This window comes from Theobroma cacao, chromosome 7 (genome assembly GCF_053813885.1).
Source record: "Theobroma cacao isolate CCN51 chromosome 7, ASM5381388v1, whole genome shotgun sequence".
In the NCBI taxonomy this organism is placed as follows: Eukaryota; Viridiplantae; Streptophyta; class Magnoliopsida; order Malvales; family Malvaceae; genus Theobroma; species Theobroma cacao.
In genome coordinates, this window is record NC_142645.1 from 9625455 (window position 1) to 9643229 (window position 17775).

General features: G+C 32.5%; 2 protein-coding genes across 2 annotated transcripts; both read left to right on the top strand.

Annotated features, from left to right (window-relative positions):
• Positions 1–6820: 6820 nt before the first annotated feature.
• On the top strand, positions 6821–9763 carry LOC18594420 (protein SRG1-like). The gene is made up of 3 exons (XM_088808156.1): positions 6821–7159; positions 8846–9093; positions 9174–9763. Exons 1-3 carry the CDS (start codon positions 6911–6913, stop codon positions 9505–9507), a joined length of 831 nt encoding a protein of 276 aa, XP_088664282.1. The 5' UTR covers positions 6821–6910; the 3' UTR covers positions 9508–9763.
• Positions 9764–12171: 2408 nt separating this feature from the next.
• LOC108662935 (protein SRG1-like) lies at positions 12172–15467 on the top strand. Its single transcript, XM_018124896.2, has 4 exons — positions 12172–12570; positions 14271–14518; positions 14601–14925; positions 15016–15467. Exons 1-4 carry the CDS (start codon positions 12322–12324, stop codon positions 15256–15258), a joined length of 1065 nt encoding a protein of 354 aa, XP_017980385.2. The 5' UTR covers positions 12172–12321; the 3' UTR covers positions 15259–15467.
• Positions 15468–17775: the final 2308 nt, after the last annotated feature.

Consider the following 17775-nt stretch of genomic DNA (forward strand, 5'->3'; position numbering starts at 1 on the left):
ATTGTATTGTCAAGAATAAGGGCATTGACAATGCTCAAAGGCTAGTACATGCTAAGCCTCTTTACTTTAGAAGTAAATAATTGATCTCATAAGTTGAAGTATGTGAGATAGTTGGGGATAGTATGTGGGTGCTTGTTAAGGAACAAGTTCACTGAACATGACCCGCTATGAGAGTTTCATTTGGTATTCCACTCAAGTGTTTATGAAAATACTCTCATGTGTCAATAGTGTAAGTAATCTTTAGACTTGTAATACCAGGTTATCTTGTATGTGAATTGTCATGTTTTGATTTCACCTCTATGGGTTTGGAGATGACCAGATGCTTAAACAGGGTGTTTTTGGGTATGGCACGAAGCATGCGAAGATGAATGAGTAGTCTAGAGAGGATTCATCACCCCAAGTGATTTGAAGGGGACATATCTCATTTGCTTCCGGTTTATATTGATTGAAAGTCCTTGGCCAAGGCAATCTTAACATGTCAATATAGAAGCTGCAGGACTAATGTGGATAAGTTAGAAAGTAGACATCGAGCTAGACTTTCTATCTATTTGGGATATATGATGAAAGAATCGAATTAAATTGAGAAAATGTACACTGAAAGATTAGTCAAATCATATTGACTCTTCTGACATTTTGGTGATCATGATGTGTTGCTAGATGACGCTCATAATCTATAAATATAAATATAAATTCTTAATTGAATTAATTTATATTTATTGTTAACATGTTAAGAACCTAATGGGTCACACACAAAAGGTGAATTGTCAAAATTAATTTGAATTCATTTGGATGTGATCTAATTGATTTTATAGAGGCTTAATCCAATTAAGTATTAGGTTAAATCAAATATGATTTGATGGAATATTAAATAAAAGCTCAATTAGATCAAGACATTTTATAATCCTTATTGGTTATAAAGTAGGTCAATTAACTCTATAAAAAGAATCCCTTAACCGCCCCTTGAATATATAGAAGAGTTCTATTTTATTTTCTCATGTGTTGAGATAGGATTATAGCTAAAAGAGAGAAACACAAAGGAGCTCAAAGTTGAGAGTTTACTAGCACAAATTTCGGTTTAGGGATTCACATACTCTTAGTGAAGAGATTTCGGCAAATCACTGTGTGGATCCCCATTAGAGGCAGGACAACTGTGCTGCTGTGATTTGATAAGTCATAGTTGGTGTACAAAAGTTAAAACGAAAAGCCAAAGAGGACTCCACCAAAGCAAGCAGACTTTCAAGTATGTCAAAATTTCTTTTGTGGTTTTTCTAGATTAATTTCAATTAGCGTGATCCATGGCTTTGGGGATTAAAATTTTAATAATAGTTCGCTGCGTATGAGTTGTCTTAGCATGATTTAAATTCCCAACATAATTCAACTTTGTTTATATCTAAAATTAACTTTAACATTTTAAAACAAGCAATTCTAAGAATTTAATAATTATAAGTGAAAAATGGAAACCCAACCAATAAAAAATTATAGAAAGCAGAATCATTGTCTTCCATATAATTTTTTTCTTAACATTGATGTCGTCATTAAACCCAATCAAAAAGAAAATCTCAATTGGTTCTTCTATATAATGGGATAAGGTTAAAATTTACCACTTTGTTTAGATCAATAGATCAAAATTTACCTTTAATCTTGAATAGGTACAATTTCATCACTGTATTTTTTTGATTTGGTTCAAAAGTAATCAATAATGGTAAAAGAATAATTTATGTGAAGAAATGAAGAAATGTTCTACAAAAATATTCTAGTATAATTTGATCATTTTTGAACCAAATCAAGAACTATGATGATAAAACTACAGGTATTTAAACATGAATTATAAATTTGATCCAATCATCCAAATAAAGTGGCAAATTTATTCTAATGTAGGGCACATAAATTAATATAAAAAGTTTAATTAGGTGATTTAATTGCTCTAAATCCATGTGTGAAAATTTGGAAATTTAACCAAAGAATCTTTAGTATTTGTTTAATCCTAGTTGGAAAATAAATCCAGAATTTTAACAACAATTGAGCTGTCACGACCCGAAACTCCCATCGAGCCCGTGACAACCGCCGCGATGTCCCGATAGGCACTTATTACCCCGAATGCCGATCGAAATTCTGTAAGGCTTAGCATCAGCTTCTGTATCTCCCCAGTGAGCGACAGTTATTAAATCTCACATTTCAAAAAACTCATAAGTCATTTCCAAATCAAAACAATAAAATATTACTTTCTGGCTCACAGGGGCATTTTCGTCATTTTTCTTCGAAAATACCGAAACTCGCCAAAAACATGGTGTAAAAGCTAAATATATTCATACATACTTTAAATCAAATAATGGAAGAATAAAATTACTTTTACAGTGATAGGTGGGCCCTCAACTGACTAAGAAGATGTAGGGCTACGAACCCTTACTTTCTAAGATGCAACTCTGAGATTAATTCTCATCTTAATCAACTATCAACAAATTGTCCTGAGCCTGAAAAATGGATAGGAAGAGGGGTGAGATTATGATTACATAATCTCAGTGAGTAAACAATTACTATCAAAAGCATCTAAAACCGAGTAGATCGAGACAATATAAAAACGTTATATCTCAATAATGTTCATAACACAAAATTCGTTTCAATCTATACCAAACAATTTCTTTTCATCAAAATTTCCTGGCTTATGAATTTCTTAAACTTGGCCCCTGCCAGAATCATTCTCGCGGGTACCTTCTTCAAGGTATCCCACTGAGATCGCCAAGGCTGTTCAATGACCCATACCCATAAACATGTTTTCACATCTGACACACAGTCGTTCCTTGGTGTTGGCTGAGTCTCACTCTCACGTGGTGGCCCGAACGTGAGGTGCACTCAAATCATACCTCAAGAGATACTTCACCCAACATCTCCCCTCGGAGGTAAGTATATAATTGGGTTACCGTACCCCTCTCATAGGCAGTCCACGGAAACCCCCCACCACTACAGTGACCGTTTAATATACCACCAGACCCATAAAAATTCCAGTAGCATAATATGGCGAATAAAATGTAATCCAGTCTACCGAGACCAATCTAAAACTATTCATATATTTCATGCCAACCCCAAAAATTTAACCATCATGCTACCATAGTGTCATAAGCCCCAATTTCAATAACATATAAAATCACAAATTTCAACACAGTCTCCATATACTCAATTTTTCCAAAACAGTATTTGATTTCAAAATCAGTATAAATTTCATTTTTATTAAAAAACATTTTAATTGAAAAACATAATATTTTATAATTCAAACTCACCATTCAATAAAAATATCAAACACATATAATTACTCTAGATATTTAAGACGATAAATTATCCACTCACAATTCTAGGAGTCGATATACTCCTAACCCCAATCTTCAAGCACAATCTCTGTACATTTACCAGTGTAATTTGCTCACCACCTATCCACAATGTACAATACATAATTCACCACATTAATGCTTGACCATTATAAAATCAATTCAGGCTCGATGTATATGCATGATATGACATGCAACTTATCCTACTACAACTTAAATGCGGTGCTGACCTAATTCGGCCTATTATCTCCAATTTAACTCCAAATCAATTCTTCTCACTTTCTACACTCCAATTATACTTAAATTACCTTAGTGACTGTGAATGAGATTCAATTTATCAGTCTCGATAGCAAATTACGAAAATACCCCTAATGGGTAAAAATTCTTATTTTTGCTCCGAAAATTCCCATTATTTTTCTAGGCTCATAATTCATCATTATTCATCATAATTCCTCAAATAAACATCAAGATCATCAGCTAATATTCTCTTAGAAATTCGGCCAATAATGGTACACTGACTCCGTGGTTTTTCTTACTTAATTTTCTCTCCATAATTCATTAATTCCTACATCAAAAGCTATTATTTCTTAATCAAATCACCTAGAATAACATCCCATTCTTCCTCTTTATTCACTTAGAGAATTCGACTATTGATGGGTTCCAAACCTTTGGTGGTTTTCTTCACTTGTTTTTATGCTACACATCATTAATCACCTAAAAACACTAACATACCTAAAAATCAAACCAATCCAAGATCATTCTCTCTCCATACCCATTTTGACCAGCCATGAATTCATCATGAAAACATGTAATTTAAACATGAAAATTAAGGGAAAATGCATGGGTAAGGTAAATCACTAGCAAAATCAAAGAAATTTTACTTTTGCTTGACCAAATCCTTGAATTCCAACACTTTCTCTTTGATTTTTCCCACCTAGGGTTTGTTCTTCCTTGGTTTCTCTTCTCTTCTGGTTTGGCTGATCACTATGGGAGAAATGGGCTGATTTTTTGCCTTTTTATAAAGAAATAATAAAATAATAAAAACATGACACATGGCATTTCCTTATTGGTTCAAATTTTAAATATTTGACTTTTAATTCTTTAATTCTCCACCACACATTTCTCATGTTTATCCATTTCCATGATGAATAAAATCTCTTGGTCTGGACAAATGTCGAGGTAAAAATTGATCGATTTACCCCCGGGGTGGTAATATTACCATTTCACCCATATACTCCAAATTATACCGAAATTAAAATTTTTCACTTCTAAACCTCAAATCATACTCCAATAAGTCAAATGGGGCAAAAAAAAAAATCTTTTCTAAAAATTCTCATTTTGTCCCTAAGTGGCAAATGACCATTTTGCCCTTAAATAGTGAAAATTTCGGTTTGACTCCAAATTGATCATCGAACTCCGAATTACCATTTTGAGTCATCCCTGAACTGTGACACTCTTAATTTCACCTTAAAATTTCTATTTGAACTAGTTGAGGCTTAATCGACTTAATGATACCATTAGAGATAATATCGTCTTTTAACGATTTCTCAAACTTCCTAAATATGTAACCATTCTATTGAGCATGTAAATGACGTCGTAATTATTTTATAGAACAGGGTTTGACATGAGCACACGAAACATAGTGACTTGCTTGGACCAATGTATGGGTACCCTGGAAATAAAGTCAGTTGAAAAATGGATTTTTCTTATATATGCAAGTCAAGCCAAGAGCAATAAACTTTTCCATTACTCGATCCTTTCATCATCAACAGACAAACATCCTAGATTTCCAAAAGGATTAGGTAGAAACTCACTTGACTGTTGCTCTATTTTCCAAAATGAAATTCAAATTGATACTTACAGATTTTGATACTTCTACATATGTCAACTAACTTACCTGAAAACCAGAACTGGGTTAACCAGAAAGCTGTATCCATTTTCTGTCTTGTCTGAATTTGGATCTAGCTAGTTCTTGAATAATTTAGGTTATAAATTGAAAGAGATAAACATGAACAAGTAACAAAGTTTTTTTTTTTTTTTGTGTATGTCCGTTAAATGTTGTATGTGTCAAATTATAACACTACTAAAAAACAAGATATACCACCAATGGAAAATTCATTGACAATACTTTTGATTTTATCTGTATGTGATGGAAGAATTTTCATAGGTAAAACCCTATTCTTTGTTGTGTAAGAAATGGAGCATGTGGTAGCATCGAACATGGAGCAACAGTGAACTCGGAATGAGAAAGACTCTCTATTGCCACAGTCTATAGGGCTAGATAAGACAGTGAAATAGGAACGGCACCAAGTTTGATCTCTCCACAAAAGCTAACATTGTTTAGGAGAGTACAAGTTGAACCTATTTGCTAGTAAACTCCATGGGAAATCTTAACTCGATGCCTGCCATGAGAATATAACATGGATAGACTTGCCATCCGTTGATCATATATATGAAAGTTTAGACTAGTGGGACTGCACCATGCTTTGAAAAATGCATGTAAGAAACTAGAATGAAAAATAAAGGAATAGAAGTCAAATTTACCGTTACTATTTAAATAAGTTTTTATTTTGTTTATTATCTTCAATCAAGTTTTTTTATTTTTATTTTGAATCAAATAAGTTTTTATAATTAATGATTAATAAATAATACTTTAGTCATCTAACACTAAAGAAAAAATGAGAACGTAGACTTGAGCTAGGTGATTAGGACTTTGAATTTAGATTTCATAGAGTTTCGGATATAGATTGGATTTGATCATTTTGAGTATCTATAATAAAAGTCAAATCAGATTTTTGGTTTCTCAAAATTCATTATAAATTTTTACTAGAAGATAACCAAGTTTAATTTTCTAAGTCCCACCTAGGATTTTCTATGTCAAGAAACAAACTGTAAGATTAATTTATTATTAAATAATTATTTTTATTTAATTTTAAAATATTTAGAATACTAATAATAATATATTAATTTAAAATTATATTTTTATACTTAAACAATACATGATTTTTAACATGAACAATCCGAATCAAGACCTTGATTTTAAAAGTGTCAATTGAACCTGACCCGAACTATAAACAGGTCTAATCTCACAGTTTTTATACTCTTGTAATCATTTGCCACATCAAATGGTAAGTAGTTACATACCTATAAATAAATTTGGCTGAGGCATCGATGACTCCGAAAACTAATCTATTGGTTTCTAGTCTAAGCTAAGTACTAGTCCATTAGCTAAGGATAGAAGGTCAGTGATGAATTCTTCTTTCAAAAAATGGTAGGTGGCGTCGATGCATGATTCTCCCGTGGAAGGAAGACGTTAAAATCTTCAGGCCAAAGGACAATGACCTTCAACTGATGCATGACTGGTTGGGGCTAAACTTTTTTACCTAATAAAATGACGCCAAATGGTTCTGGGTTTGACAAGATGGTTGTTCGAGAACCTTCTAGTTTGAATTATTAGGTGTAGGCCAGGTCTCAGTTTTCATAATCAGATAGGTACATAGGATTAGTTGCTATCCAAGCCTTCGCTCTAAAATATTCAACAGCTTGAAACAAGAGAAGTGCTTATCCTTTTGTTCTGGCAGAAAATTGACATGGATCCCAAAGCTGTCAAGTATGGAAGTTCCTTGCTTGTGCCTTCTGTTCAAGAGTTGGCCAAAAAGTCAATCGCCACCATTCCACCGAGGTACTTACGTCCTTACCTGGAGAAACCAATTGTTTCCGATGCCGGTTCGATGTCTGAGATCCGGGTTATCGACATGGAAGGCTTGGTTTCTAAACAGTCAATGGATTCTGAGTTAGCCAAGCTTGACTTTGCTTGCAAAGAATGGGGTTTTTTTCAGGTGCAACTAGCTCTATATAGATACCATCTCAATCCTTACTCTACACTTGTTCCTGGTGAATATGTATGCATTCATGGCAAATACATACAGTAATTTAGGTAGCTTTTTGTCACCAAAGAAAACATGATATACGAGTATTTTTAGAACACCATGCCATCGTTGAACTTTGATTATTTGCATCATCTTTTCCCTTATGGAGGTTCTCTTTCTTTGTCAATTTAGTTTTCTTGCGGAGGGAGGAGGTCGGTTTTCCTTTTGTAGTGTAATTGATCATGAGGTAAGGTGGAGGCTGAAGAGAGGGAACATAGAGTTTTTATGGTTCTGGTTTATCATATTCAATTTTAATTATTTTTTAAATTTTGTTTATACTATATATATAAATCTAAAATTTAATATAAAAATTATTATTTATAATTGGGTTTGTATGGTTAGTGGGTATCCTAAAATCACTTCCCAAACTCAACTTGACCCATCACTTTCTGAACCCTACTTGATACATAACTGATAGTAACTATATTATTAAAACCCAATTATTAAGTATCATTATTTTATTTAATCTTAATGTAGGGTATTGATTATAAGATATTTATTGACATCTAGATGGGGCGTTAAAAATTTATGTTCAAGCCTTCTCACATGGACATAGATGGGTAGCTGGACTATTTCTATTGTCAAGCTACTACATGAAAAATTGTAAAAAGGGAGAGGTTGATTTCTAAAAAGAGACATTTTAATCAATGTCAACCTTCTCCCTTTTTACTATTCCACTTATTTGTGTGGTCTGAATTTTATCAATGTTTTTTTCGTTTTTGTTTTCTTAATTATTTGGTTTAGGGTAATTAATGTTTAAAAGCATGGTATGAAATCAAGTTGACACACATATTAGGAAATTACTTTTAAAATTTATAAAATTACAAAGTAATGTCATCGTGTTTATTTTCAACTCACCAAATTTCATAGGATGGTGCATCCTATTATAAGTTATAATCAATAGAAGGGTAAAATACCCCTGCTTTTAATTTTTAGATATAATTTCACATGAATCCATTAGTCTTAGAAATGGACAGTCTGTCCTAAAATTGTAAACACTGTTAATAGAAAATATAAAAAAATTAAAATATATTTTTTTATTAGTTTTAAAAATTATTATTATATATATTTTTTGAAAAAATTATATAATAGTAATTTTTAAAATTAATAAAATGTAAAATTATCTTTTCAATATTGTCACGTCATCAAACTAACGGAAACACTAACAGTTAACTAACGGCTGAATCTATTTATTTATTTTGAAAATTAATAAATTCGTCTGAAATTTAAATTAAAACTTAGACGGTGTGGATAATTTACCCTAAATAGAATGTCGGTTCTTGTTTCGATATGCACTTCTTTGGTAGCTATTTGCCATATGTGAATGCATCAATTTATTGTCTTTAAAGACCATAATGAAACTGTTCTAAATCCTCAAGGTGTTGACAACCCATTAAAGTTAAATGTTGATTCAATATGAAGTGTAATTTCATACTTTGTGGGTTAATTAATTCTGTTTTAGTTTATCTTACCCAAAAGAAAAATGTCAGAGTGTCATTCCAATGGACATTGCTTACTCGATCCACTCTAGTTGTGGCTGTTGAACCTTGGGGATTGAATCTTAGCAGGAAATGATTAATCTGTCAACATCTGCAGCTAATAAATCACGGAATGAGTTTATCTCTAGTGGAGAAAGTGAAGACAGAGATTCAAGACTTCTTCAACCTCCCAATGGAAGAGAAGAAAAAGTACTGGCAGTATCCAGGAGAAGTAGAAGGATTTGGGCAAGCCTTTGTTGTATCAGATGAGCAAAAGCTTGATTGGGGTGACATGTTCTTCTTGACCACCCTCCCTGTCTATTCCAGGAAGCCCCACTTATTTCCCAAGCTCCCTCTTCCTTTCAGGTCCTTTTTCTCTCACTCAATGTGCCTAAGCATTTGCAATTTCGATTATTTCTAACTCAAACTTAGTTTCTTATGTTTAGAGATACATTGAATCAATACTCCTTGGCGTTGGAAAAACTAGCCATGGCTGTCCTAGTACAAATAGCAGAAGCTATTAATATGAACGTTGAGGAAATTAGAGAGTTCTTTGAAGGTGGATTGCAATCAATGAGAATGAACTATTATCCTCCATGTGGTGAACCAGAGCAGGTAATTGGCCTTACTCCTCATTCTGATGCCACGGGTCTCACCATCCTGCTTCAGGTCAATGAAGTAGAAGGTCTCCAGGTAAAGAAAGATGGGAAGTGGGTTCCTGTCAAGCCCCTCCCCAATGCTTTCATTGTTAACATCGGAGACGTTTTAGAGGTATTTTAGACGTTTTAGAGGTAAAACCCTATTTGCTCGTCAGCTTCAAGAAAAATCTTATCTTGATTCGATGAGAATATAGCATTTTGGATGTCAAAATGCTGTCCCTTTGGATTATATATAGTACTCTGATAAAACATATGCATTGGCCTTGCACAACTAGAATAAGTTCCTTCTTCCATTGCTGATGGGCGTATAAATGCAATTGGGGCAATTCATGTACAAGATTTTGTCGTTTTATATAATAATAAATTTATATTTGATATACTAACAATCTATAATTTTTATACACTATCACATTGCTAATAATTCGACTTTGTTTAAATTTAAAATTATCTTTAACATTTTAAAAATGAGCAATTCTAAGAATTTAAAATTATAGGAAGCAGAATCATTGTCTTTCTTATAAATTTTTTCTTAACATTGATGCTGTCACTAAACCCAAGCAAGAAGAGAATCTCACCTGGTTCTTCTTTATAATAGGCTAAGGTTAAAATTTACCACTTTATTTTTTGATTTGGTTAAAAAATAATCAAATATTAATGGTAACAGAATATTTTATGTGAAGAAATGAAGAAATGTTCTACAAAAATATTCTAGTATAATTCGATCAATTTTGAACCAAATCAAGAACTATGATGATAAAGCTACACGTATTTAAAAATGAATTATAAATTTGATCCAATCATCCAAATAAAGTGGTAAATTTGTTCTAATGCAGGGCACATAAATTAATATAAAAAGTTTAATTAGGTGATTTAATTGCTCTAAATTCATGTATGAAAATTTGGAAATTTAACCAAAGAATCTTTAGTATTTGTTTAATCCTACTTGGAAAGTAAATACAGAATTTTAACGACAATTGAGCACACGAAACATAGTGACTTGCTTGGACCAATGTATGGGTACCCTGGAAATAAAGTAAGTTGAAAAATGGATTTTTCTTATATATGCAAGTCAAGCCAAGAGCAATAAACTTTTCCATTACTCGGTGGGGCTTCCCCTTTCATCATCAACAGACAAACATCCTAGATTTCCAGAAGGATTAGATAGAAACTCACTTGACTGTTGCTCTGTTTTCCAGAATGAATTTCAAATTGATACTATCAGAGTTTGATACTACAACATATGTAAACTAACTTACCTGAAAACCTGAACTGGGTTAACCAGAAAGCTGTATCCATTTTCTGTATTGTCTGAATTTGGATCTAGCTAGTTCTTGAATAATTTAGTTTATAAATTGAAAGAGATAAACATGAACATGTAACAAGTTTTTTTTTTCTTTGTTTATGTGTGTTAAATGTTGTATATGTGTCAAATTATAACACTACTAAAAAACAAGATATACCACCAAAGGAAAATTCATTGATAATACTTTTGATTTTGTTGGTATGTGACAGAAGAATTTACATAGGTAAAACCCTATTCTTTGTTGTGTAAGAAATGGAGCATATGGTAGCATTGAACATCGAGCAACAGGGAACTCGGAACGAGAAAGACTATCTATTGCCACAGTCTAAAGGGCTAGATAAGACAGTGAAATAGGAACGGCACCAAGTTTGATCTCTCCACAAAAGCTAACATTGTTTAGGAGAGTACAAGTTGAACCTATTTGCTAGTAAACACCATGGGAAATCTTAACTTGATGCCTGCCATGAGAATATAACATGGATAGACTTGCCATCCTTTGATCATATGTATGAAAGTTTAGACTAGTGGGACTGCACCATGCTTTGAAAAATGCATGTAAGAAACTAGAATGAAAAATAAAGGAATAGAAGTCAAATTTACCATTACTATTTAAACAAGTTTTTATTATCTTCAACCAAGTTTTTATATTTTTATTTTGAATCAAATAAGTTTTTATGATTAATGGTTAACAAATAATACTTTAGTCATCTAAAACTAAAAAAAAAATGGGAAAGTAGACTTGAGCTAGGTGATTAGGACTTTGAATTTAGATTTCATAGAGTTTTGGATATGGATTGTATTTTATCATTTTGAGTATATCTATAATAAAAGTCAAATCAAATTTTTGGTTTCTTAAAATTCATTATAAATTTTTACTAGAAGGTAACCAAGTTTAATTTTCTAAGTCCCAACTAGGATTTTCTATGTCAAGATACAGACTGCAAGATTAATGTATTATTAACTAATTATTTTATTTAATTTTAATTTTAAAATGTTTAAGATATTAATAGTAATATATTAATTTGAAATTATATTTTAATATTTTAACAATAAATGATTTTGAACATGAACAATTCGAATTAAGACCTTGATTTTAAAAGTGTCAATTGAACCTGACCCAAACTATAAACAGGTTTAGTCTCACAGTTTTTATACTCTTGTAATCATTTGCCACATCAAATGGTAAGTAGTTACATACCTACAAATAAATTTGGCTGAGGCATCGACGACTCCAAAAACTAATCTATTGGTTTCTAGTCTAAGCTAAGTACTTGTCAATTAGCTGAGGATAGAAGGTCAGTGATGAATTCTTCTTTCAAAAAATGGTCGGTGCCGTCAATGCATGATTCTCCCATGGAAGGAAGACGTTAAAATCTTCAGGCCAAAGGACAATGACCTTCAACTAATGCTTGACTGGTTGAGGCTAAACTTTTTTACCTAATAAAATGACGCCAAATGGTTTTGGGTTTGACAAGATGGTTGTTTTAAAACCTTCTATTTTGAATTATTAGGTGTAGGCCAGGTCTCAGTTTTCATAATCAGATAGATAGGATTCGTTGCTATCCAAGCCTCTGCTCTAAAATATTCAAAACAAGAGGAGTGCTTATCCTTTTGTTCTAGCAGAAAATTGATATGGATCCCAAAGTTATCAAGTATGGAAGTTCCTTGCTTGTGCCTTCTGTTCAAGAGTTGGCCAAAAAGTCTATCGCCACCATTCCACCGAGGTACTTGCGTCCTGACCTGGAGAAACCAATTGTTTCCGACGCCAGTTTGATGTCTGAGATCCCGGTTATCGACATGGAAGGCTTGGTTTCTAAAGAGTCAATGGATTCTGAGTTAGCCAAGCTCGACTTTGCTTGCAAAGAATGGGGTTTTTTTCAGGTGCAACTAGCTCTATATACCATCTCAATCCTTAATCTGTGCTTGTTTCTTGTGAACATATATGTATTCATGGCAAATACATATAGTAATTTAGGTAGCTTTTTGTCACCAAAGAAAACATGATATACGAGTATTTTTAGAACACCATGTCATCGTTGAACTTTGATCATTTGCATCATCTTTTCCCTTATGGAGGTTCCTTTTCTTTGTCAATTTAGATTTCCTGCGGAGGGAGGAGAAGGTCGGTTTTCCTTTTGTAGTGTAATTGATCATGAGCTAAGGTGGAGGTTGAAGATAGGGAACAGAGAGTTTTTATGGTTTTGGTTTATCATAGTCAATTTTAATTATTTTTTAAATTTTGTTTATACGATATATATAAATCTAAAATTTAATATAAAATTATTATTTATAATCGGGTTTGTATGGTTAGTGAGTATCCTAAGATCACTTCTCAAACTCAACTTGACCCATCACTTTCCAAACCCTACTTGACGCATAATTGATAGAAACTATATTATTAAAACCTAGTTATTAAGTATCATTATTTTATTTAATTTTAATGTAGGGTATTGATTATAAGATATTTATTGACATCTAGACGGGGCCTTAAAAATTTATGGTCAAGGCTTCTCACATGGACATAGATGGGTAGCTCGACTATGCGACTGGCTAAGGGCTGAATTTTGTGATTTTAAAGCTATTTCTATTGTCAAGCTACTACATGAAAAATTGTAAAAAGGGATGGGTTGATTTCTAAAAAGAGACATTTTAATCAATGTTTGTGTGGTTTGAATTTTATCAATGTTTTTTTCGTTTTTGTTTCCTTAATTATTTGGTGTAGGGAAATTAATGTTTAAAAGCATGGTATGAAATCATGCTGACACACACATTAGGAAATTACTTTTCAAATTTATAAAATTACAAAGTAACGTCATCAAGTCTGTTTTCAACTCACCAAATTTCATAAGATGATGCATTCTACTATAAATTATAATAAATAGAAGGATAAAATACCCCTCTTCTTAATTTTTAGACATAATTTCACGTGGATCCATTAGTGTTAGAAATGAACAGGCTGTCATAAAAATGTAAACACTGTTAATAAAAAATATAAAAAAATTAAAATACCTTTTCTTTTTCTATTAATTTAAAAAATTATTATTATATATATATATTTTTTTAAAAATTATATAATTATAATTTTTAAAATTAATAAAATATAAAATTATCTTTTCAATATTGTCACGTCATCAAACTAATGAAAATATTCACGATTGACTAATGATTGGACTTATGTATCTATTTCAAAAACTAATAAATTCGTTTGAAATTTGAATTAAAACTTAAACGGTGGGGATATTTTACCCTAAATAGAATGTCGGTTCTTGCTTCGAGATGCACTTCTTTGCTAGCTATTTGCCATATGTGAATGCATCAATTTACAGTCTTTAAAGACCATAATGAACCTGTTCTAAATCCTCAAGGTGTTGACAACTCATTAAAGTTAAATGTTGATTCAATATGAAGTGTAATTTCATACTTTGTGGGTTAATTAATTCTGTTTTAGTATATCTTACCCAAAAGAAAAATGTCAGTGTGTCATTCCAATGGATATTGCTTACTCGATCCACTCTTGTTGTGGTTGTTGAACCTTGGGGATTGAATCTAGCAGAAAATAATTAATCTGTCAACATTTGCAGCTAATAAATCATGGAATGAGTTTATCTCTAGTGGAGAAAGTGAAGACAGAGATTCAAGACTTCTTCAACCTCCCTATGGAAGAGAAGAAAAAGTACTGGCAGAATCCAGGAGAAGTAGAAGGATTTGGGCAAGCCTTTGTTGTATCAGATGAGCAAAAGCTTGGTTGGAATGACATGTTCTTCTTGACCACCCTCCCTGTCTATTCCAGGAAGCCCCGCTTATTTCCCAAGCTCCCTCTTCCTTTCAGGTCCTTTTTTTCCCTCTCTCAATGTGCCTAAGCATTTGCAATTTCGATTATTTCTAACTCAAACTTAGTTTCTTATGTTTAGAGAAACATTGAATCAATACTCTTTGGAGTTGGAAAAACTAGCCATGGCTATCCTACTACAAATAGCAAAGGCTATTAATATGAACATTGAGGAAATGAGAGAGTTCTTTGAAGGTGGATTGCAGGCAATGAGAATGAACTATTATCCTCCATGTGGTGAACCGGAGCAGGTAATTGGCGCTGCTCCTCATTCTGATGCCTCGGCTCTCACCATCCTGCTTCAGGTCAATGAAGTAGAAGGTCTCCAGGTAAAGAAAGATGGGAAATGGGTTCCTGTCAAGCCCCTCCCCAATTCTTTCATTGTCAACATCGGAGACGCTTTAGAGGTAAAATACTTCAGACTTTTTCAAATCAGAGACCTCTATTAAAAATAGTTCGTGAATAAAACTTTAGTGAATTGTTATACATATGACCAGGTTATTACCAATGGAGCCTACTGTAGCATTGAGCATCGAGCAACAGTGAATTCTGAAAAAGAAAGACTCTCGATTGCCACATTCTGCAACCCCAACTATAATGGAGAAGTAGGGCCTGCACCAAGCTTGATCTCTGAAGGAAAACAGGCATTGTTTAGGAGAGTTCGAGTAGAAGACTATTTGAAAGCCCTATTTGCTCGTCAGCGTCATGAAATATCTAATCTTGATTCAATGAGAATATAGCATTTTGGATGTCAAAATGTTGTCCCTTTGGATTATATATAGTACTATGATATAAGATATGCATTGGCCTTGGACAACTAGGATAAGTCCCTTCTTCTTTGGCCCTCCTTGGATTGCAATAGGCACAATTCATGTACAAGGTTTAGGAGTTTTAATAATGAATTTATATTTGATGCACCGATAATATATAATATATATAAATTGATACATTATTAATAATTTGATTTTATTTATATTTAAAATTAACTTGAACATTTTAATTTTAAAAGAAAGCAATTCTAAGAATTTGAAATTTCTAAGGGAAAAATGGAAAACTAACCACAAAATTATAGAAAGCAGAAACACTGTCTTTCTTATAATTTTTTTCTTAACATTGATGCTGTCATTAAACCCAATCAAGAAGAAAATCTCACTTGGTTCTTCTTTATAATGGGCTAAGGTTAAAATTTACCACTTTATTTAGATCAATAGATCAAAAATTTACCGTTAATCTTGAATAGGTACAATTTCATCACTGTATTTTTTGATTTGGTTCAAAAATAATCAAATATTAATGGTAAAAGAATATTTTATGTGAAGAAATGAAGAAATGTTCTACAAAAATATTCTAGTATAATTTGATCATTTTTGAACCAAATCAAGAACTATGATGATAAAGCTACACGTATTTGAAAATGAATTATAAATTTGATCCAATCATCGAATTAAAGTGGTAAATTTATTCTAATGTAGGGCACATAAATTAATATTAAAAGTTTAATTATGTGATTTAATTGCACTAAATTCATGTGTGACAATTTGGAAATTTAACCAAAGAATCTTTAGTATTTGTTTAATCCTAGTTGGAAAATAAATCCAGAATTTTAACAAACAATTGAGCACACGAAAGATAGTAACTTGCTTGGACCAATGTGTTGGTACCCTGGAAATAAAGTCAGTTGAAAAATGAATTTTTCTTATATATGCAAGTCAAGCCAAGAGCAATAAACTTTTCCATTGCTCAGTTGGGCTTCCCCTTTCATCATCAACTGACAAACATCATAGATTTACAGAAGGATTAGGTAGAAACTCACTTGACTGTTGCTCTAGTTTCCAGAATGAAAATCAAATTGATACTATCAGACTTTGATACTATTAAATATCTCAGCAAACTTACTTGAAAACCTGAACTGGGTTAACTAGAAAAGCTGTATCTATCTTCTGTTTTTCCTGTGGCAGAAACATGGAATCAAAAGCTTCCACAGTGGGAAGTACTCTGCTTGTGCCTTGTGTTCAAGAGTTGGCTAAAGAACCCTTCACCACCATTGCAAACAGATACCTACGCCCTTACCTTGAAGAAGCTGTGGTTTTTGATGATCGTCAGGTGCTACATATCCCGGTTTCTGATATGCAGTGATTGGTTTCTTCAGAATCCGTGGATTCGATTCTGAAGTAGCCAAGCTTGATGTTACTTGTAAACGTAAATGCCGGAAAGCAATTAAATCCTCCGTATTTATTCTGAACAGAGCCGTATGTTTATGTGATGGGAGCATTATTCTCTCCCCAAAAATTAACACCATGAACTGTGCTGTGCTTATACTTATAAATTTTTTCAAAATCTTTGTATCGATATGATATAAGATTGACGCACATTATTTATTTTATCTGAAATGTTTGACGTGTATTAGACTTACTTAGAGAATTTGTTTAACTGGAATTAAAAGTTAAAAGACTAAAGCCTTAAGAAGTCAAAGGATCGAATGCCAAATGCCAGAGTATATCAAAGGCTTAGTAACAAGGGTCATGTGCAAGTCATGTGACTATTTAATGTAAATATTTTTTTACTATTTTACCATTCCACTATACAGTAATTTTGTAGTTAGCTTAGTCATTAGTCAATTAGTTGAAACATACTATAAATGGTTTACTGGTGATATTTTTTTTTCCTTTAACAAAGAATAAAAGAACTTCTTCTTCACCATCATTTTGCTCTCTCTGCACCTGTTCTCTTGATTTCAACATGGTATCAGAGCAGGTAATCTTGCTGTGAATGCTTTTCCTGATTTAGGCAAGTATTTTCTTCTTCTTGCTTCTTAAATCAATACAAATTTGTTGTTTGAGTTCTTGATTTTTTGGGAATTTCTTGTTTCTTTAGATTTTAGTACAAATGACGAACACTAGAACAAATTTCTCTCTTTCATCTGAAGATTTGCAAATGGCAAATCAATTAGGCTCGAAGACTAGTGTTTCACCAACCGAGAACCTTCAATCACCGTTTTATCTGCATCACAGTGATCATCCTGGATCACTAGTGATAAACCCTAAGCTGACAACAAATAATTACATGTCATGGTGTAGATCATTCCGACCTGTTCTTTCTGTTAGGAATAAAGTTGGATTTGTTAAAGGAAATATCCTTAAACCAGAATCTGTGGATCCTCTGTTTGAGTCATGGAATAGGTGTAATGACTTGATTGTGGCTTAGTTGTTAGACTCTGTAACATCACCTGCAGCCTCAACAATTTTCTATATGGATAA